Source organism: Convolutriloba macropyga, chromosome 6 (assembly GCF_964194025.1).
Source record: "Convolutriloba macropyga chromosome 6, txConMacr16.3, whole genome shotgun sequence".
NCBI classification, from domain to species: domain Eukaryota; kingdom Metazoa; phylum Xenacoelomorpha; order Acoela; family Convolutidae; genus Convolutriloba; species Convolutriloba macropyga.
The window spans coordinates 34,150,648-34,174,337 of record NC_134473.1 but is presented as its reverse complement, the minus strand read 5'-3'; the positions used below and the strand labels follow the sequence as shown (position 1 = coordinate 34,174,337).

At 36.5% G+C, this 23,690-nt stretch overlaps 1 protein-coding gene across 5 annotated transcripts in view; it reads right to left on the bottom strand.

The window, feature by feature from the left end:
• Positions 1 to 288: 288 nt before the first annotated feature.
• Positions 289 to 23,690, bottom strand: part of LOC142341632 (protein unc-13 homolog B-like) — a 238,982-nt gene continuing 215,580 nt past the window's right edge. Inside the window, exons 22-29 of one of the 5 annotated variants that reach the window (XM_075392735.1) lie at positions 20,525 to 20,766; positions 19,979 to 20,294; positions 19,401 to 19,625; positions 16,602 to 16,888; positions 16,108 to 16,119; positions 8,310 to 8,461; positions 7,257 to 7,322; positions 289 to 1,214 (exon numbers count right to left, since the gene is read on the bottom strand). In XM_075392735.1, coding sequence (XP_075248850.1) covers positions 1,052 to 1,214; positions 7,257 to 7,322; positions 8,310 to 8,461; positions 16,108 to 16,119; positions 16,602 to 16,888; positions 19,401 to 19,625; positions 19,979 to 20,294; positions 20,525 to 20,766 — 1,463 coding nt within the window. In that variant the 3' untranslated portion in view covers positions 289 to 1,051. Of the gene's footprint in view, positions 1,215 to 7,256; positions 7,323 to 7,569; positions 7,645 to 8,309; positions 8,462 to 16,107; positions 16,120 to 16,601; positions 16,889 to 19,400; positions 19,626 to 19,978; positions 20,295 to 20,524; positions 20,767 to 23,690 lie in introns of all 5 variants that reach the window. The other 4 variants (XM_075392738.1, XM_075392739.1, XM_075392737.1 and 1 more) reach the window with 4 other exon arrangements.

Sequence of the window (23,690 nt, the reverse complement as noted above, 5' to 3'; positions counted from 1 at the left end):
TCATTGATACGAACTTTTTGAGAGCTGTTCCGGCTGTTCATTTCGGCCCAAATGTAACGTGAAATACATTATTGAGTGAACATCCATTAGTTGATAGTGTTGACTAAATAAAGAGATTAAAATAAAGAGATTTGTTGCCGATCAAATATTATTCCTGTTTTGTACAACCACTTTGACCCACCGCGTGATCTTAATTTGACTAAAGCTTTCAAATAAAATCTATTCTGCGATTTCCAGTCATTTCTCAAGAAACAGAAAATTGTGTAGTAACTCCTATTTTCAAAACTATTGCTGAAATAAGTGAATTTCTAATCAAAGCTGAGAAGCGAATAAATAAAATTCAAATTTGACATCGAAACTTATAAAATTTACAAACTTCCATCATTTATAATTAATTATGCTATCATTTTTACACTTAATCGATAGATTAGACATACTTCACTTAATAAGTATATCTCCGCAAATGGAATGTGACAATAAGCACAGCTGCAACAAGAATGTAGGAGCAAATGTGACACAATCTAAAATTTGATAGAATTTCGACCGAATCGGTACATTGTATTGCATCTTAATATCGATATATTTACATAACGTATTTCCCTCTAACTACCAGAACTGCAAAATATACAAAACCAGTTTTAAAATGAACAAACACACGGATGAACGATTTTGGATACACTTACGAGATTTTCAAAAATCAAAGCACAACAAATAATTAATCAAACTTAGTAGTTGGGGTGTGTACGCTTTCGTAAAAGTCAATTTTTAACTCACAGCAATCCCAAAAATCATTTCTTCGCCATGAGAGCCTCTACGTCGCTGTATTGTAGTTGAAAAGCGGAGGTAAACGGTACCTGGCCACAAAACGATTGCTTTTATTTCAAAGCGTAAAGCTGGGCCCAGTCAAATCAAGAGGCCACATCTCACCCTCGAAACGGTTCAAAGAAATGTGATTTTGTTTTTACTGACTGTCTAGAAGAGCGATTGTATTGTTCGCATTACGTGACGGGTATGTAAGTAGTAGGAGTAAACTAGGTTATGGTTGTCATGGTTATGAGTTGAGTAACTTGGACAGTCCGAAATTGTTGAATTGGGATGAAAAAGAGGCGCCCAGAGTCTGGCCAGAGTTGGAAGCCATGCTCTTCACTTGAGGAGGCACAAATTGGGATGCACTGGCCATTGAGGGCATCTGGGGCATACTGGCTGGCTCCGGCCTGTTGAAAGAACAACAACTTCAACATCAAATCAACAATAAACATTATTTTATCAACCCCATCAATCGGTCTTATTTTCTGCAAATAATGTCAACCATCCTTACACTTAATGCCCCTCACACCATCCGACAAAAAATCAGCCTAGCAAAAAATTGCATAAAAAAGCACAGCACTAATATAACTGCTAAACTTCGTTTGAGAGCAATTAAACATAACTGACTATCTAAAAAAATTCTTAACAATTAATAAGAGCCAAAAACTTCTGTTTGCTTTGAAAGCAAGTGATCTCCTGAAATTAACGTCCATTCATTTGAAGCATTTTTCGCAATTTATTTCGTCTACAATATCAATATTCCACAATACATTTCCTTTCTACAAAATATTTCCCTTGATCAAATTACAGATAACCATTAGAAATCGTAACTAAGAGATATGAGAAAAAACACAGCAGGCATCTAAAACTGGGCTTTATGGGTTTATCATCCCGTTTCAATTTTCTAATACACTTTTCGATACTAATCGTGTTGATTCTATATTAGTTTGCTTAGCAACCTCTACTTAAAAGCGCTTTGAATAGAATGAGAGAAGAGTTAAACTAGCTTAGAGAAGTCAAAAGATTTCAAACAATATGTTCAATAAGCTTTCAAATAAGCTATCAAAAAAATTTTTGTTCCACGAAGTAAACAAAAATGAAACAAACCAAGACAAAATAAAAAAATAGCCCAAAAAACAAGTATCTCTCTTTCCGACCGCGACAATTCTTTTAGGTCAAAATGTCAAAAGTAAGAATTGATAATCAATGTCCTAGATAAACTGATAACGGCTCAATTCTACAAAAAACATACCCGGCAGATTGCCGGAAAATAGCCGCCGTTGATTCCCATAACTCTATTGGGATTCAAAGAAAAGAAAATATCAACAAAAATTGATTTTTGTATAATAAACATTTTTAAGTGCGATTTTTTTTGATGTCATTTCGTAATTGAACATAATCCTGTCTCTCGGTGAGAAGCTACAGGGTCTAGTATCAATACCAATAAGCATTATAGATAGAAACTAAAACTTATGAGAACAAAGTTCAAGTACCGGGCATCTAAAAATGGGCTTTATGGGTTTATCCGTTTCTATTTCTGACTTCGATTTTTTTATACTGAATCTCTCCATTTTGAATTGCTTTGCTGAGCAGCTTATGTTGAAAAGGACTTTGAGTAGAATGACAGAAGATTGAAACTAGCCTAGAGAACTCAAAAGGATTTCACGCAAAATGTCAAAACAGCGGCAAAATGGGTAAAATGAAAAAAAGTTTGACGAAGTAAAAAAACATAACAGGACAAGTCCTGACGTAGAGTTCAAAGAATTTTCATTGACTGAACAGAAAACTAGACCTAAAACGGAATATGAATGGCTTGGGAAAACCTGTCCAAAAATTGAAAAACAGTAAAAATCAAAGTGAAATTGCCGCCTGTGAACAAAAACCACTAGCAAGAAAGCGAATTTTTGTTCAAACACCGTTTTCTCAATCCACTTTAGAATTAGAACAAAAAAATTTTACGCCGCAAAACCACTCGCTTTTTCGCTCCACTTCCTGTTTCGGCATGACCAAAATAACTACTCCAATTTGACTTCAAAAATCATGAAAATGTGTGAACAGATCTTAAAAAGACAGCGACCCAATACAATTCAAATTCTTTGAATTGTAAAAAATAGGAGCGCCATAATAGCCGGCTGAGAAGATGAGGGCGGCTATTAATGATTCAGACGAAAAATTGGACAGAGAAAAATGGCATAAAAAGACCGCAGATCTAATATAATTGCTACAATTAAAGTGGCCAGAAAAGTGTGATGAACTCATAGTCTAATCACGGCGACAGTGTGAAAGTTATGCAACTCTTGTAATGGCAAAGAGAACTGAAATCATTACCACACGGTTGTTATCGCCCTCAGGGTCAAGCGTGTGGGGTTTAATAGGGTTCAATGAGGTTGGGAGTTAGGCAGAGTGAATTGGGGTTGTGCGGGGGAGGAGCGTCAAATTCTAAGGAACCGCCCTCCAGAACATGAATTTATGTCTCATGAACAGTTTTGGTGAATTGCATACCTAGAGACTAGTAACGTTAAGAAAAATTCTCGGCAACTTTGTCCTCGGAGCTTCATATGTTCATTCCTTTTGAGGACAAATAGTCAATTGGACAGTTAAAAAACAACTATCCGACGAAAAGTCGGTAGTGTAAAAAACCAGCAAGACTACTATAATTGCTAAACACTCCGTTTGAGAGCAATTATTCACACAGGGGAGCAAAAGAACATTCTAGAAGGTTCAAGCAAAATTCACCTTGAACTTCCTTTGAGAGCAACTAAAAGCAATGAAATATGAATAGAGCAACCGATTGTGCTTATTGATACAAACTTTTTGAGAGCTGTTCCTCCTTTTCATTTCAGCCCCAATGTAACGATAAATTCATTATTGACTGAACATCATTAGTTGATAGTGTTGACTAAATAAAAGAATTAAAATTTTTGTAGCCGATCAAATATTATTCCAGTTTTGTACAGCCACTTTTACCCACCGCGTGATCCTAATTTGACTAAAGCTTTCAAAAAAATCTTTTCTGCGATTTTAAGTCATTTCTCAAGAAAAAGAAAATTGTGTAGAACTCCTATTTTCAAAATTATTGCTCAAATAAGTGAATTTCTAATCAAAGCTGAGAAGCGAATAAATAAAATTCAAATTTGACATCGAAACTTATAAAATTTACAAACTTCCATCATTTATAATTAATTATGCTATCATTTTTACACTTAATCGATAGATTAGACATACTTCACTTAATAAGTATATCTCCGCAAATGGAATGTGACAATAAGCACAGCTGCAACAAGAATGTAGGAGCAAATGTGACACAATCTAAAATTTGATAGAATTTCGACCGAATCGGTATATTGTACTGCATCTTAATATCGATATATTTACATAACGTATTTCCCTCTAACTACCAGAACTACAAAATATACAAAACCAGTTCCAAAATGAACAAACACACGGATGAACGATTTTGGATACACTTACGAGATTTTCAAAAATCAAAGCACAACAAATAATTAATCAAACTCAGTAGTTGGGGTGTGTACGCTTTCGTAAAAGTCAATTTTTAACTCACAGCAATCCCAAACATCATTTCTTTGACATGAGAGCCTCTACGTCGCTGTATTGCAGTGAAAAGCGGAGGTAAACGGTACCTGGCCACAAAACGATTGCTTTATTTCAAAGCGTAAAGCTGGGCCCAGTCAAAAAAGAGGCCACATCTCACCCTCGAAACGGTTCAAAGAAATGCGATTTTGTTTTTACTTACAGTCTAGAAGAGCGATTGTATTGTTCGCATTACGTGACGGGTATTTAAGTAGTAGGAGTAAACTAGGTTATAGTTGTGATGTTTATGAGTTGAGCAACTTGGACAGTCCGAAATCGTTGAATTGGGATGAGAAAGAGGCGCCAAGAGTCTGGCCAGAGTTGGAAGCCATGCTCTTCACTTGAGGAGGCACAAATTGGTATGCACTGGCCATTGAGGGCATCTGGGGCATACTGGCTGGCTCTGGCCTGTTGGAGGAACAACAACTTCAACATCAAATCAACGATGAACATTATTTTATCAACCCCATCAATCAGTCTCATTTTCTGCAAATAATGTCAACCATCCTTACACTTAATGCCCCTCACACCATCCGACAAAAAATCAGCCTAGCAAAAAATTGCATAAAAAAGCACAGCACTAATATAACTGCTAAATTTCGTTTGAGAGCAATTAAACATAACTGACTATCTAAAAAAATTCTTAACAATTAATAAGAGCCAAAAACTTCTGTTTGCTTTGAAAGCAAGTGATCTCCTGAAATTAACGTCCATTCATTTGAAGCATTTTTCGCAATTTATTTCGTCTACAATATCAATATTCCACAATACATTTCCTTTCTACAAAATATTTCCCTTGATCAAATTACAGATAACCATTAGAAATCGTAACTAAGAGATATGAGAAAAAACACAGCAGGCATCTAAAACTGGGCTTTATGGGTTTATCATCCCATTTCAATTTTCTAATACACTTTTCGATACTAATCGTGTTGATTCTATATTAGTTTGCTTAGCAACCTCTACTTAAAAGCGCTTCGAATAGAATGAAAGAAGAGTTAAACTAGCTTAGAGAAGTCAAAAGATTTCAAACAATATGTTCAATAAGCTTTGAAATAAGCTATCAAAAAAATTTTTGTTACACGAAGTAAACATGGAAGGGAAAGATCTGAAATACACAATAGAAAAATCAGTGAAAAAAATATAATGTCCGTCATCTGCGCAGCGAGCTATTTGAAACTTGCGAGCCAAAAAATAAAAAAAAAGGTTCACAAAGTTAGATACAATTAAAGCCATTGGCATTTGAAATGCAGACCTTTTGTCAGCGTAATGGAAGGCTAGGTTTCTAATTTTAAAAAAGGCAAGAAAAGGAAAAAACAACTTTGAAATCTAACAGAACTGCCACATACTGAAGCAATCAATAAAACAAAAATGAAACAAACCAAGACAAAATAAAAATAGCCCAAAAAACAAACCAAAATAATTTTAAAATACTTCAGTAATACAAATACAAATACTATAGAAATACAAATTCATGAAATACAAATACATCTAACAATAAAACCATTTTCTATTCCATTTAAAATATCAAGCTGGTCGCACAACGTGCAAGCCATGTCAAGCTCAGAAACATTTATTTTGAACTAAAATCGGTAAAATTTCGTTTTTCAGTGGGGGCAGTCAGGCTGTGGGGGTAGGGTTGGGAGGCTGGACAAAAGTGGGGTTCAGATCGCCAGGTGGAGGCAAATGGACGGGGAGTGTTTGTGGGATTACTAAGGTGGTCATACTTTTAAGATTAAGAACCGCCCTTCACATAATTAAATTTTCAAAGCGACTAACGTCAAAAAATTGCTCTCGAATGACCAGCAGAGCAAATTAATTCAAGGGCTGTAGCCTAGATAAATTTTAAGGTTGCAAAAACATCAGCCGAAGGTAGAACCCCCGATCTCCTGAGTCCGATTCTGTCACCTCGACGGATGTATTAACCACTCGGCTATCAGGGCCTTGTCTTCTACTCTCTAACAATCGGTTTTGTTTGAACAAAAAACTTTATTTTGGAGCAATTGAAACCACTCCGAAGTCAAGATCAAGTGCGTGAAGAAGTCACTTGAGAAGTCAAAAGATTATTCCAGAAGAAAAGCGCAAAACGGTCAAGCAAAAAATTTGCTTAAAAAGAGACACGTTTACAATAATTGCTTCTCATTCGAAATCAATTAAATAGTTTCGGTGAATAGCATATTTAGCAAATAGTAAAGCCTGAGGCTCTAAGGGAGCTGCTCAGCCACTTAATGCCCTCCTTTTTCGAGGAAGAAAAGTTAAAGGTCAGACGAAAAATTGGTCAAGCGAAAAATCGCATTAAAAAACCACATGACCAATATGATTGCTAAAAACCTTGTTTGGGAGCAATTAATCACCATTACTCCTCTTCCTGTTATAAAACAGACAGAGCAGCAATACAATCCCGTTTCTTTGGAATGTAAAAAATAGGGTCGCTATAATAGCCGACTAAGATGGGGGCGGCTATTAACAAGATGAAACATGTTTCTCAACTCAATTAATTTTTAAAAAAATGACCATGTAGCTAAAAAATCTACTCACACGCGACTACTGGAGATACTTAGCGCAATGTGTTTACCAAATGCACTTTACATATCGGAAGTTTTTAATAAGATATGATCGAAATTTCACTTCAAGGAGCCTGCTAGCTAAAAACCGGCACTGAAAGTACATTTACATTTAATTACAGAAGCCAGTTTGCTTTCATTATTTCATACATCTTTTCAGGCACAGTCGATCACGTATTGCCGGTACGAAACAGTTAAGGGATAGTCAATTCAGAATATCAGTTAAAATCAGGTGAAGAATTTAAAAGAGTGAGCGTAAAGGTAATAGATTAGTTGCGATCAGATAATTCATACATGAAATGATTCATTTTGTGGCTCAAGTTATTTGCAAACGGGTTCTCGAATAAGGAGGCATCCGGGCTAAAATACAACACAAACAATGAGGTATGAATCACTTTTAAAAATTCTGACCAGCATTTGTTATAAAACAGCACAGCATAACTCAACAATTGATGGGGTCATGATCATGTTTTAGTAAAAGCTTTGAAAGTTATGTTAGCGTTTTTTTCAGATATTTGTACACCCACACTGCCGAAGGTAAGTTAAAAGAGCATGTTTTTCGTAGGTTATGGGCCAGACAAATTGAAATGTTTAGTGTATTAGATACCTCACAATACTCCGGATACAGGACCTTTTGCGTTAGCTAGCTGACGCACTCAGCGAGGACAGCTTTTTGAAGAATCTATAATTAAGCCAAAAGTTCCAGAACATCAATGAGGCTTAACGAGGCAAAATTAGCTGATAAGGAGCTCATATCGGAATCGAATTCAGATAAAAACATAACCGACTAAACGTCGGAAGAATTGCTCTTGAACGACTAGTGGGAGCTCTAATCAATTGCAGCCTGCTTCAGTCGGTGGGGGGGGGGGGGAGGGGTAGCCTAAATGGGACTAAGAAGTTCTATAGTGGGCTTCAAATAACCACATTAGAGGTTAACATATACCACTATTAAGATTTAAAGTAAAAAAATGACACCAGTTTCGGCGCATTTTTTATTTGACTCTTAGTATTAAATTGCCGCCAATTGAGTTCAGTTGCTTGAAATTGTGATTGAGAGAGAATTTTAGATCACGCGAAATGCAAAAAGTCAAGGGCGTAAAAGTCACTCGAAAAGTCAAAACCGTCAAGCGAAAATTTTGCATAAAAAAAGACACACACGTTTACAACAATTGCTATGAACTGCGTTCAAGAGCAATTAATCACGTACGTTTGTAAATTTAGCAAATCAGACTACTGCTACTTTTCGACATTTGTTAATACTCATCAAATGGTCAAAACGTTGGTATTTAGTACTCTTATAATATTCACTTAGTCAAGAAAAATTTAGATCAATTATGAGAGACTGACCCTGGTGCCTCGGACCGCCTCTCAGTCTTGGCCTTGATGAACTCTCTGGCGACTGCATCGTTGTTCCTCTGGGCCAGAATCCGCAGAATAGTCCAGCCAGTGTCATCGTAGTGCAAGTATCTCCCAAGGGTCAACCAGCTAGCGTGTGTGCCCTGTGTAAGCAAACACACAACACTTCATACTCTTACTCAAAATGAATTCAGTAATAAACCCAGCAGTCAAATACAATTGCTACTGTATAAAGCACTTGGTCCGCTTGTTACCCATTTCAAGTCCAAAATGTCCCAAATTATCACTTTTGCAGCTCCAATGGTATGCAGTCCCTATAAAAAATTTCACTTGCAATAAAATTCTATAGGCACTATTTATTAGTACTGGGGTTCTAAAATATCTGCTCGCCTAAAACAATTTCTACACAATTCATCAACATTTGTCTTTTAGCGGTAACGTTAAATTTTCTGAAGCCGTGCACCGCCTCACCCCAAGTTAAAATAAGAGATGAAATTGTAGTGGGCCGAGTCAAATTTTGAATGCTCGGTCTCTTTTGCCCCATTCAATGTTTCACGACAAAAACATGCAGAAGATCGTGAACGCGAATTGGTCATTTCAGACTAATTGTGACGGGGGAAACAGGTTGGTGCACAAACCCAGTGCTCTATACAGCCGTTGCGTAACACTTAATTATTTTTCACAAAACTCCAAAAGTTTCATATAATGTAGACAGACATTATTCCTATATTTGCGACAATCAGAAGCACTAAAAGTAAAACCTAGCGCAGTATTATCACATGCGTTTGCACCAAACAATATTGTCAATATTCATTCGAATAATCTATAATCACCAAAAATTTTCAACCGAGTACAAATGCTACCGTGACAACTTAGCTCACTTTTGTCGCAAAATCTTTAAACTATTAATATAAAAAGTTAGCAGCCTTTGACCGGTAATTCTGCGGCGCCTATAACTCTCAAGCACAAATTTTGCACAACAGACACACGCTCCACCAAAACGCTTCTTCGAGTCATTATGGTGCTCCTATTAACCGGAGTATCAGCGTGTTCAGAAAAACAAACCTCAAAAGTCTACAGAGCAATAGAAAAACAGACTTCGACAATCAACAGAGCATACACAAAAACCAACACAAAAGAACGGCTTCCGATAGTCAGCACAGCATTTAACAAATGCTGGCAAATAGCCACCATTTACGCGCGAGGCACATCGGGATTGAAAAAGAAAAGAAAAGAAGAGATAAAATTTGATAGAACTTGTCTGGGAAAATGTCTGGGAAAGTGTGGAAAATGTTGAAATTTTGATTGCTGTTTTAGTTAGAGTCTAAAATTATACTCATTCGGCTTTCAAACTGAAGGTCATTAAGCTTAATACTTTTGCCAGCTAATTGCTCGAATGAACTCTGCCAGACTAATCGACAATGATTTAATGACCACGCTTCATCGGTCTCTCCAGTTTCTTTTAATTTCGCACCTGACCGTATTCACAATATCTTTAAATTTTATTAGAATGAATTTCAAAATCAGGAGAATAGGCTGCTCTTATGGACTTTGATAACTTAATACACTAAGAAATAGTGCCCAGGCTTTATCAAATTGCGCAGTGATTCAGGGAGTGAAAAAACTTAATTGGATTCAGTTTAAACAGTAAGTGATGTATGTCAATGTCAAGCGTGAAACAAGTCTTGACTTTTGTAGAAAAAACGTGATCGAAAGGTAAAATTGATTTTTAAAAAGGTAGAGTGCCTAAAATAGCCATTTAGAGACTTGCCGCCACATTTTAAAACATTTCGAAAGCAATGGGTAACTACGTTATCAAAAATAATTAAATACTCATTTCCACAAAAAACTTTTCTAATTATTTTATTAAATAACGTCAAAGGCATAAAACCCATTGGTAAGGTCTCAATTTAAGACCTAAATTCATTTACGTCGCATTAGCAACCAATGAGAATTTCCTTTAATGCGACTAATTAATAAGACAACAAAAAGCACAACACAGTTTTTGAAAACAATATGAGTTAAAGTCATGGAAACAATTAGCTATGAAATGAAACCATTAAAGTAATTCACTTATGCCTCATTAGCAACCAATGAGACCTGCCATTAATGAGACTAAGGGACAAAACAGTAGTAATAATAATACGCGCAAAAATATAGAAAAAATACAAAGTTTCAATGAGGGAGACCACCAAATTGCTGCACAAGAAAAAATTAAACACAAACCGACTAACGTCGGAAAAATTGCTTTTGAATGACAGGCGGCTCAATTTAATTCAGGGGCTGTAGCTTAAAAAATTCATATGGGTGCGAAAACAAGAGTCGAAGGGGCGGCTGGCTAACATTATTCTAAGAGAAAAGCGCAACCGGTCAATGCCTCTCATTTCGGAGCAATTATTAACTTGAAACCTAATAGCGCAACGGAGGGAGGAGATATTTGGCTGCACGGCCTGAACGATGTGCAGGGTGGTGATTGTGGGGGGGGGGGGGGGGGCGAGGGTGGTGTCAGGTGGGGGAAAGCACCTCAATTTCTATGAACCGCAATCACACAATAAGTATAAGTCTCCAAAATAATTTTCTGTGAATCGCATACTTGCAGACCAGTGAGCTGAAAGTCCCTAATAGAACTTAATGCCCGCTGGGCGCTGCATCTTTATCCTGTTTATGAGGAAGAAAAGTCAAATGGGTCAGACGACATATTGGTCAAGCGAAAAATTGCATAAAAAGACCAATTAGCTAGAAACTTCATTTTAGAGCAATTAACACTGATTTCCTAAAAAAGTGCTAGCTAAGTCATTTATGATAAAAACATTTCGTTGAAGTGCTCTATCAACGAAGAGTCAAGGAAAGAGAGAGAGAGAAAGAGAGAGATAAAACGTACAGGAGAAAAAAACCAAACCAACACACACACACACACACACACACAGAGAGAGAGACCTAGAAATAATTTCCATGAGATCGGACTCTTCAACTTCTAGTTTTCTAGCCTTGTTAGTAATCAAATTATAGAAAAAACTGAAAAGTGCAAAATTTGAAAGTTTCCAGATTTTGCAGAAAAAGAAATCTTCAGAATCATTTTTTGTCTCTGAAATTCTGTCATCTAACCCATCTGCAGGACCTAAAAAGTTTCGTTGGGAAGTAACGATCGTTGAACGAACATGAAAATCTTAACTCGGCACATGATAAACGTTTTCCATAAATTTGAAAACTTAAATTTTATTAAAAAATTGATAGAATTTAAAAAATTGATAGCCATTCCATTAGATCTAGAAACTATGCAGCAGCTCATTATCAAACCTCGGAGGAGGTCCCCGGCCCCTGGTGCCGGAAAAAAATCAATAACTTTCGAAAACCTTGGAAAAATTAGAATTTTTTCTACACGTTGCTCAAATTCGTGGAATTAGAATCTTAAAAACATTCCTTTAAAACTAAAAACCATGCAGTAACAAAATATCAAGCCCCAGAGGAGGTTCCTTGGTTCTTGAGGCTGGTGAAACCTAAAAAATGACAAAAATTTTAGAAAAAAAACTTGAAATTGCTAGTTTTATAGAAAAAATTGCTGAAATTTGTAAAATTTAAAAAATGAAAACTATTCCATGGCCAAAAAAAAAATTTTCAGTGACTTATATTCAAATACTTAGAGGTTTCCTGGCTCTGGGGCTGGAAAAACTTGACATATGACAAAATTGAAAAAAAATGCGAGTTTTGTCAAAAAAATACTAAAATTCGCGATGTTGAAAACCATTCCATTACCACTAGAAACTATGCAGTAACCTATTACTAAACCCTAGAGGTGGTTCCTTGACACCTAGGGCTGAAAAACTTTCAAATAATATGACAAACACTTTGAAAAGAATTGTGAAAATTAGTATGTATTTGATTGTTTTTGTTTGGAGTACCAAAACATATAGCTCATAAAATGGTCGTAGAAAGTAATTATGTCTTGAAAAAGATCCTTAATAAAAATGAGCAGCCTCAATTGTAGACTGGTCCAACAAAACATTCAAAAAACGACAAAAAAAACACGAAAATTGCAACATTTTGGGCTGAAATGACCTTTTAACCTTAAGCTACGGCCATCTCAGTAGCTTCATCTGTCTAAGCACTTGAAGGACTACTAAACACGTCTAAGGGCCTCTAACGAAACTTAATGCCCGCTGGGTGCTACCTGTTTATCCCGTTTTTAAGGGCGAAAAGTCAAATGGGTCAGACAAAAATTAGGTCAAGCGAAAAATCGCAAAAAGACCAAAAGGAGTAATATAATTGCTGCAAATTTCGTTAGAGAGCAATTAAACATAGCCAGCAGATTGCCAGAAGAGAGCGCGATAGACAATTGTGGCCTTCCACGGAATTGAAACAACTCAAGAAATCAGATAGACATATTGACCACCAGTTCTTTAACAGACCACTAGACTTTTTGGGTTAGATTGGGACTGTCATTTTTATGAGACACATAAGCTCTATAAGGACTCAAGACTAATGCTCAAATATTAGGGCATATAAAATTGGTACTAATTAGAAGCAAACTATTGATCTTTTACTTGTAAATGTTCAAAAATTTAAAATTCATTAAGTGAGTTCAGAAGTCATTTTTCGAGTTAGGTGATTCACGCAATTGACCTAAAGCAGAACAAATGACGTCACGCACACAAATTTCAACTGCAAAGCAGTAGAAGTCAGTCAAATTGGATCAAAATCAATGATTGTAAGAATCATCGATGGAGACGACGAATTAAAAAACATAGCCGGAAGAATTCCGGAAGCGAATCGAAGCGTCAACACTTCACAAAAAACCGTAATTTCAACTGAAGCTATTAATTTTTGTATTAAACCATCAACTCATTAACTCCCCAGGTCTGATCTCAAATTGGTGATATTTAAACCACTGTCATCAAGAGAAACAAGATGCAGCAAAATTTTATATTATTGAAAACGTTTTGTAACGTTAAAAAGTCCGAAATATTTAGGATGCTCAAAATACAGATAGCGTGAAAATCCTGACAGGGATATCAATTTCCTTCAAATAACTCATGATTCTAATCTCAAAAAGATCGCGAAAGCAAACGGCAGATATTAATCTTGGTTAATTTTTTCAAAAAAGGAATGTTCAAATTTAAGAATCAGAAAACCACTAGAATTAGAATTCTAATCATTGCAATTAAAACAAAAACACATACTTCGTCTTTGTTGTATATTAACTAGACAGTGATTTCATACTAATACAAAAGTTTCATAGAAAAGACAGGAGCAACAGAACAAAATTCAAAGGCAAAAAATTGCTTAAAAACAATACCAAGGCCGCAAGAAAATTGCAATAAATAGTAATAACTGGAACTTTTGGAAAAGGCTGTCTGAAAAACTCTCAATATTGCCATACTTCGAATGCAATCAATTGCAAACCAAAGAAATTACAAAAATCTAAGAGAAAGCTGAAATCATTCAATTATATAACAACTTAAACAATCAATATAACATACAAAATGTACGTCCCAGCACAAAGTATCAATTCTAGATTGATACAAACTAGAATATGAAGAATATTGAGACCCAATGTAAAGACCACCCTAACAAAGTCTAGTTCTTGATTTTTGAAAGTTAAAAATAAAATTGAAAAATCAAGAAAAACATACATTTCATTGTTCAGCATTCGCGACATAGAAAAGACAACGAATCATCCGAGCCAAAGATCTATCTTCATGAACTGAAGACCGCATTTATGAAAAACATTTTAACAGTTTTGAAAAACCAAACGTTAGAAAATGATCGAATTTTTAGTGAAACGAAAATAAAGTCCCATGTTGCACAAAAAGACAATTTCCAGTAATTAAAACAAAAATAAAAACAAAAAACTGAATGAGAAAAATTTGAAAAAAAAACTACCAAAGTCGGATTAGCCTCAAAACAATTTTATAAAACAAAATTACATCGAGGTAGAAAGAGGCGTTGAGTATATAAATTCTCAAATGTGACTTGCCATATTAACTGATTTTTGACAAAAAGACGGCTGAAAGATCCAAAAATGAAGAATTATTAAAAAAAGCCAAAAATTAACTAAAAAACAAGAAATATGTGTCAATTTTGAACATGAAACGCATTTTCAGGCTCTGCAGAACACTGTGGTATCCATTTCTGAGGTTTACATTTCAATATAGCATCGACTAAAACTTATTTGTACAAAAACCAAATTACAAGCAGAAAACTCGGCCACTTAGACAAAAAACGGCTAAAAACGGTTATCCATATGTGCCATTCTAACAAAAATTACTTTTCAAAGTCAAAAAGTTGGCATATTTACTAATTTGGTTTTAAAAAAGTCCAAGAATTAAAAAAAAGTCCATGAGAATTTCGGTCAATTTTACACTTGAAACGCAATATTAAGCTCTAAGAAACATTGTGGTATCAATTTCAGATGTTTGCATATCCATGTGGCATCGATGAAATTTTTTTTCTTACGAAAACCAAATTTGAATTTTAAAAAAAATGGGCCAAATGCACGAAATACGGCTAAAAACTGTCATCTATATACGCCAATCTGCCAAAAACTCTGTTCAAAGTCAAAAAGTCATTCACGAATCGCGGCGCATGATAAAAAACTTCTCTCGCTCAGAAAAAATTAGTTCACACGGCAATTTTTCTCACTTTCGCTTTTAGGTCAAAACAGCGTCTTAACAAATAGTACTTTCGGTAAAAAAATAACCTTCAGAAAACTAATACTCCTCTTCGAGTCGTAAAGAACCATGACGTCCCCAATAATAGCCGCTATCGCTTCGCGGCTATTAAACAAATCTTAAACAAGACAGTGCCCCAATAAACTCCAAATCCGTTGAACTGTAGAAACTAAGAGAAAGCCAATAACAGCTCAGCCAATAGCGTACATTAAGTACATAACTAGGTCATAATAGTTAAAATTATACTAAGTAAAATACTAGGCCAAGATAAAAATAGGCTTTTGCATGAATAAAGATGTTCAAACCTGCACTAAAGATGTTTTTCGATCATTTTTTATATCCATAACCGACCCATTGCTAGACACTATCCACTGTTGACCTCATGACTGACGTTCTTCAAATAGTTCCAAATGAAAAGGATAGAAATTCATAGCTTGACTTTTTTTTCGTGCTAAAAATGTTCAAATTCATATTAGATTGTCAAACAATCAAAATTTTTACTGGATTATATTTTTATGCTGAACTCTTATGGCGAAGATCGGTCTTTCTCGGTTTATCACAATTAAATTCATTTTGAGCCTTCTTAATTGATTTTCGTACAACTCACTGCCTACATGATTGAGAATTAATTCAAAAACCTTTCAGTTGAAACAATAATGGAAGTAGTGAGAGAATCTGCCATGTTCTTGTAGGGGGGCGGGTCCGGACCCCTCCCCTACAATACTTTTTACCAGCGAAAAATTGATTTTCTCTTTGTGAAATAAAGTTTTTTTGACTAAGTTTCACCAGCCTGTAAGAAGTTCCTGGGTTAAGCAGTCTGGCGAAACTTATCCAAAAAACTTTATTTCACAAAGAGAAAATCAGTTTTTCGGTGGTAAAAAGTCTTGTACGGGGGGGGGGGGGGTATGGAGTCAGTAAAGTAACACTGAACTTAATTACTTAGATAAAGCCCGAAAACGCTGACAAATTATATTAGTTCTGAAAATTTTTGAATTAAAAACGCCATTTTTTCAGTTTAAAATTTACTACATCAAAATTGCCAGTCATTGTTATAACGACAATGTTGTTAATGAAGCCAATAAAAATCAATTCGGTTATACTATATCGAATTGATCACTCACTGAGTTCGTCCTCTGAAAGATAGAATCACAATTAAATAAAGTCAACTACAATTAGATTTGGATATTTAACAATAGCAAGCAACCTACCTACACTACCAAGATTAATTAAATTAATAGTAAATGTAAAGGATGAATTTCTTCGAAGCAAATATTGAGTGACAGTAATTTTAACATTTTTTGGTGAGAAATTATCCTTGTGTAAACTGATGTTCATAAAGTTATCGCCACCTTGACATTTTTTATTAGCCAATCAATTTTTCACATGGGGAATGTTTTTCATGTGTGGATATTGCAATGTGACGTTGTCAATATGACATCTGTTAAACTGTACATATTGTCATAGCCTTTTCATTTTACAAATCATTCGTTTACAAAAACTTAATCGACTTAGATCAATTCGTAAGTTATATTCTATTCTACATCTCATTCGACTTCATTCGGTCATTCAAACGCTTTAACCATTTTTTTTCTGTTAAAAGGCGGCTAATAGGTACCTGGTCGATGATATCCCTGAACTGAATGACAGACACGCCAACCAGCTGGTCTGATCTCCCGAAACAATAATCCTTACAAGCCACGTGCAGTTCGTACACGTCCAGGTCTTCCTCGTTGCCAAGGAGGAACACGAACTGCTCCCCAATTTTTGGAGAGAGCATGTTTGGTTTCTGTTTCGTGGCCTCCCTTCTTTTCCTATCTTGTAGCTGAGGCCCAAAAAGCCAAATCTCAACGAAGGGTTTGAACACCCCGGTTGTTACCCAGCGAAGATCATTCGCAGCCACAACTGAAAAGCAGAAAAGCATTGTTAGGAAAGTTAAGTTTTACTGAGGACGGTCTTTACGTTCCATTTAACTCTGGGTACTCCGTTCCACAATTATTCTACATTGCTGTCGTCGCAGCTTTCTTTTAATGAACTAGACCACAAACCGAATGCTCTGAACGAAATGCTTTGGACGAGTGCTCATAACCCGATTAACTCGGACGAAAGTCAAATGGTGTTATCGGGAATTAATTTAGACAACTAATCTTATTTAGATTGACAAAAAAAGAATTGCAGAGCACTTTTATAACACTTGATAGTTATAAATCGAATAATTAGCTTAGCAGCTTAAATTCTGCTACGAATTAACTTAGCAGCTTAAATTCTGCAACGAATTATCTTAGCAGCACAAATTCTGAATGACAGCAATTTCGATCACGCAAAAATCAAGAAGTCAGACGTGAATCACTCAAGCGAACGGAAATTCTATAACACACATACCCAGCAGATTGCCACAAAAAAGCCTCGATTTCTTCATGACTTGATGAATGGGTTTGAAACAAACACAGAGGAGGGAAAGGAGATGGTTATTTTCTATTGAAAATATCGTCTTCAATTGCATTTGGTAGTTAAGCCTGCTCCTCAATAATGAGAGGATAAAGACACTAGTACCATTAACATTAAGCATAAGAATAAGTCACTAAGATTAACTAAACACAATTCAAGCAGCGGACATATAAAAAGGAATTATAGGTTCATCACATCTCTAATTTTGAATATTTTCCACCATCGACTTCTTTCACTTCAGGTTGCGTTGCTGAGCAACTGCTGTATAAAAACGCTCTGAGCAGAAAGAGCAAAAGATCAAACTAGCCTAGAAAGCAGCTTAAGTAGGTAAAGGTAAAATCTATCTTTCGTAGTAAAAACATACCCGGCAGATTGCCGGAAAATAGCCGCAGTTGATTCCAATAAGCATGATTGGGATTGAACGAATACAAGATATTAAAGATTTTTATACAAAAAAATTTTTTAAGTCCGATTTATTTTGATGGCATTTCGTAGTTGAACATACTTCTGTTTCTTAGAGAGAGGCTACAGGGACTACTATCAACACCAATAAGCATAAGAGAAGGTAACTAAGACTTATAGGAACGACGTTCAAATAGCGGGCATCTAAAATTGGGCTTTATGGGTTTATCCCGTTTCTATTTCTGACTTCAACTTTTTATAGTGACTCTGTTCATTTTGAATTACTTTGCTGAGCAACTGATGTTCAAATTCACATTTTGCAGAATGAGAGAAGAGAGAAACTAGCCTACAGAAGTCAAAGATTTCACTCAAAATGTCGAAAAAGCGGCAAAATGGTAAAGCGAAAAAAAGTTTGACGAATTAAAAAGAAAATAGGAGCGCAATAATAGCCGGCTGAGAAGATGAGGGCGGCTATTAATAAACCGAATTACGTCGGACGAATTGCTCTCGAACGACGGGCGCGAGAATTCAATTTATAGGGAGCGTAGCTTAGAAACGTTTTATAGGTTCAAAAAACGACATCACACCGGACCTCCAGGATGACATTTTAAGAACAAAGCTACAATGTCTGATTCTCATCCGCGCACAATCGCTTTTATATTAGCAACGTTGATCACTCAAAAATGAAGAACTGCAGCGTGTAAAAATCACTCGAGAAGTCAAAGAAACTTCTCGAACAAAAGTCCAAAAACTGTCAAGCGAAAAATTTTCATTAAAAAGACGTTTACAATGATTGCCTCAAATTCGTTCGAGAGCAATTCAAATCTATTTTAATTAAATCGCTACAAATGCTCTCAAACGACTGACCAGTTGTTTTTGGTATTCACTAGCTTTTGCTTAGAGAGCTTATCTTCACTGTTGAGATGTGAGGGAGGGAGGGGATATGGGGTAGATGACTAAAAAAGAGGAGGGGTATCCAAACCTCCAAAAATTTCCCTTTTCACCGCGTGCACCCTACACAGTTGGCATGAGATCGCAAAAAATTTTATAAAGCCCAGCAAGACTGGTATAATTGTTACAAACTTAGTTTGCGATCAGTTAATAGAGGAGCAGATTGAGCAGATAACACGGCTATTGGAAAAGGTCAGGCAAAAATTTTGCATGAGAAGATAAACGACTACAATAATTGCGTCAAAATTCGTCGTAGAGCAATTAATTGAAAACTATTTTAAGTTGGTATAGTATATCGTACAGTACTAGAACAAAATTTGAGTAAGCCGATAACTTTTTCACAATTCGATTACTTTTCACAATTCTATTTTTCACAATTCGCGGTTGTGTGCTGAGCAACACAACAACACAAGGTAGTGTCATTGTCAAATCACTTCATTTTACATTGCTGGCATTTGTTGAACAAGATGATTTAGACTGTTTTCCACAAGATCTCAATTTTCGCAATCAGCTCAGACCAAAGGTAGGGCACAAATTCTAACTGCACTAACTATAGAGCACAAGCTGAACGAAAGTCGAATATTTTTTCTGAAGCGCTAATGGAAAGATTACTTACTGTTCACAGTGACTTTGTGGTCTCCAGTGCCCGGGTGTGTGAACAGATCAATCTGGATAGACACTTCGCCCACTGGGTCGTCCACACTGGGGTTGTCCTGTGCATTCTGGGTGACTATGAATGTCTTGATGAGGGTGTCAGTTGTCTGTGAGTAGAGGGAGAGAGCGTACCTGAGAGACTGCAACTCACGCGACTTGTCAAGGTAGCTCCTTTTAAGGCCATGTTCTGAAACAAAAAATAGCATACTTTCTACCATGATGTGCAATTCACTAGTGAGTGAGTTATCCTTAATATAATCCCTGGTGACATTGTCACTTTTCGGTACAGTTCGTTTTAACTATCTGTGACCAGGCTAATTACTGCACTTCGCCTTACCATATGATTCGGTTATGTTGGTTATGTTGCACTATACTGCAATGTAACCTAATGTAATAGTAATACTATTATAATCAGTCAATACAGTTATATAATCAAAAGTTGGCAATCTTCTTTCATCGGATAAGATCTCCCCGATTTTTGGGTGAGATAATAGGTGCTGGATTTGTTCTGTCCACCTATGTAAAATGTAATGTACTCACTTCCATCAGCAGTGAATATGGTTTTGATAATATCCAGTCCCGAGTGTATGATGGCACACTGTTTCTGACTGAGGTTCTTGTCTTCCAACAGAGAGATGTTGAGCTGCTGTCTGTCCGACAGAGGAGGCAACACTATCTTCTTCTCCAACTTCCCCATCGCTATCTTCCAGATCTCCTTCAGAAGTCTCTTGAACACAGTCCGGTCTGCCAAGTCCACTAAAGCCTCAAGTTGTGTGTCCAGGTACTCGAGCAGAGGACCAACAACTGCCTCCGCTTCTGCCGCCAATGCTTGTCTGTTTTGCGTCTGCTTTATAACCTAAAAACATCATTAAATCTCGCTTTGAATTTTTATCATCTCGAAAATGATATAACAGTTAAATTAACTATCTGATTCAAAAATTTGGACATATGTATCATAAAACTTTCGATACACACAATCAGACCGTCATTTTGACACTAATTGGCACATTTCCCATGCAGTGGCATATTGGTGACATCAATTATGCGACATTTATCACTCAAAACCAACTGCAATGCATTCCTTACCACCGAGTTGTTGCCTTTGTGCTGGTTCAAATTATGGGCCAATTTGTTCACAGATTCTTCAATAGCGTGCTGCATGGTGCTTGCATATTGGCCAGCCAATGCATCAATCTGATTGGACAGTTTCCTCTGCACTGAGTTGAGGTGCTGTGTGGCCTCTTCACCTATTGATGCACCGCCCAGTCCCTCGTATGTCTTCTCTAACTGTACTCTCAACTGTTGCACGTTGTTCATCAAAATGACACCTGCATTAAAATGAAACCTGAGGATATTATTAAGAACGTAGCAGACAAATATCCGGATCAAATAGAGTCAAGATTCCCCGATATTTTTTACGCTGTATTCGAGTTGTATGCTAATTTCATTTATGTCAAAAACACCCAAAGACCACAGTAGCCGACAACAGCAAATTACGTAATATACACAAATTCAGTTGCAGAACGGCAGCTGTCATGGATTAAAATAGCTGCTTTGCGCTTTTGAAGCATGATCAAATGTTGTGACAAAAATATAAACAATTCCATCAAAACAACAGCAGGACAAGTCCTGAGTTATTACTCTTCACTGATGAAAGATAACTTCGATGTGATGGTTTCAAAGAAACATCAAGAAACTTAGAAGTTTTCTTTATTAAAATTTCAAAGAAAAAAAGAAAAAGTTACCTGATGAACTTTGTTGCTTTGTCGATAAGTAATGGCCACAAAACTAAACTCAATTCCAATTCTGTTTGGTGCTATCAATATCTTATTGACCTATCAATCAGATGTCAGAAGTAAATTCGCTTACCCACAGAAACCCGATTCTAACATCCATCGACCTCAACTAATGAACTCGATTGTATCTAGGCCTTATATGATTCTCATGAAATGTTGATAAAAATAGAAAATCACCTCCGAGAGTCGGAACTAAGATCTATTCACATGTCAATCAAGTAAAATATTTTTAGCTAATCTAAATTTTCTCTGTATATTTTCGCATATATAAGTACTATAAAAATGAGCTAAATTTTGTATATTTTCAGTTCCAAGTTTAATTTAAAATTCAACTTATTGAATTCGTTTGACCCGAGTTATCGACCACGACAATGGTGTCCAGGCCTGCTTTAGAGACACAAATTTTGGATCTAAAGAATCAGCTACTGCGTGGATAATGTCTTTTGTGGCGAAATGTTGTGCAGAGAAGAAACAAGACAAGATCAACACCGATGGTACTCTACAGGACCTACAGGTAACCAATCTCTTTCTTAGTATGTGCGGGCAAGATGCAATTATTAAACTAAGGAGCCTAATGAGTCCTAGGAATTTGATAGACACTCCGTATAAAGACACCAGGCTGGCGATTCAGAATTATAATCCTCCTAAAGAGAGTAGAACCGGCAGAAAGGGCTAAATTTCTGTCCGTAATACAAGGTGTAGGAGAGTCAGACGACGATTTCCTAGCACGTCTTAGAGAAGAAGCACGCTATTGTGACTTCGAAAAACTCAAAACAGTGGCCAAACCCGAAGAGGAGTTGGTAAAAATAAAGCCTATCTCAGGTTTGAGGGAACCTGAAGCAAAACTTAGACTACTAGACGGTATTAAAGCAAAACCAACTATGTCGATTACTGAAATGACCGAGAGCTTACAGTTCAAAAGTCCAGCAATGGCTTTTGTAAGTTCTTCATCAGGTAATATGCCCTTTACTGTGAAAGAAGTTGGGTTCAACTACAAAAAGACCTTTCGAAAGCCAAATGAAAAATTTCCGACTCCGAAAAGCAACAATATGTGCATTAGGTGCGGAGGTGAGTCACATTCTAGTGACGCTAAGTAAAAAATGCAACACCAGTGAAAAGTGGGACACTTCTCAAAAATGTGTAGAAGCAAACCCTAACCAAATTCAGGTAAGTACAATAAACAAAACAACTTTTGCGAAAAAATTTCTTCAGGGCAAGCATCTCCAACATCGGAGATGTGAATGTTTTATACTAAAAAGGACAAATCTTTAGCATGTCTGCGACATGGAAATATATCAATAAATAACTGAAAAGTAAAAATGCAGGTAGACACAGGTGCAGATAGCACAGTGATATAATCGACAATATGGACTGAGCTTGGTAAACCTCAGTTGGATGGTAAGATAAGACATCTCGAAGCTTATGATGGTCATCAATTAACGCTTCTGGGATCACTTACTTGTGACGTTGAGTGGAACGGAAGCAGGCTCACACAAGAGCTACTAGCAGTTGTGCAGTCTAAAGAATTTGGACTACTCGGTAGACCTTCTGCCCAAGCACGGTGTGAACAACATCACAACCGAGGACCTACCTGCTGTGAAGGGTTACAAAGCTCATGAAGCTGATACCAGGATCACAACCAATGTTCTGCAAAGCCAGAAAAATACCTCTACCTCTTCAAGACAAGGTCACAGAAGCTGGAACAGATGGTCAGACAGGACATCCTCGAACCGGTACAGCCAGGAGGAGTCACAAATGCATCTCCAGTGGTGTGGCAGAGAAAGAAGAGTGGAGAATTTAGACTTTGTGTGAACCTGAAATTGCATATCAATGGCAAGGTAATGGATGAGAAATATCCAATACCAGACATGGAGACGATCTTCCACAACCCAGATGGGGCCTCATACTTTGGCAAAATTGACCTCTCAGACGCCTACTATCGAACTGAACTTGACGAACAGGCAAAAGATATATGCACAATCAACACATCTCGGACTGTTCAAGATGTGCCGAATACCTCAGGGGTCGAAAAACTCTTCTTAATTCTCCATAATTGCATCGAATCAACACTCAAAGGAATCAAAGGCGTTGTGATCTTTCAAGACGATGTGTTGGTGTATGGAACTACCAAGCAGCAGTTCGACAAGAGAATGCTTGCAGTCAAGAGCCGACTACGTGAGAAAAACTACACTATAATGAGAAACAATCTAACTCAAAACCAGTCGATAGCGTTAGATTTGTGGGATACTCCATTTCAAAGGAGTGAATAGCACCAGATCCCAAACATGTCGAAATAAAAAATGCAAAAGCACCAACTAACAACAAACTACTCGAATCGTTTGTTGGGCTAGCACATTTTTACGGAAGAATGATTCCTGATTTTGCAGCAAAAATGCTACCCTTAAATAACATGAGAGAAATAGCGATTTCTCATTGGGCAAAATGCAACAAAAAGC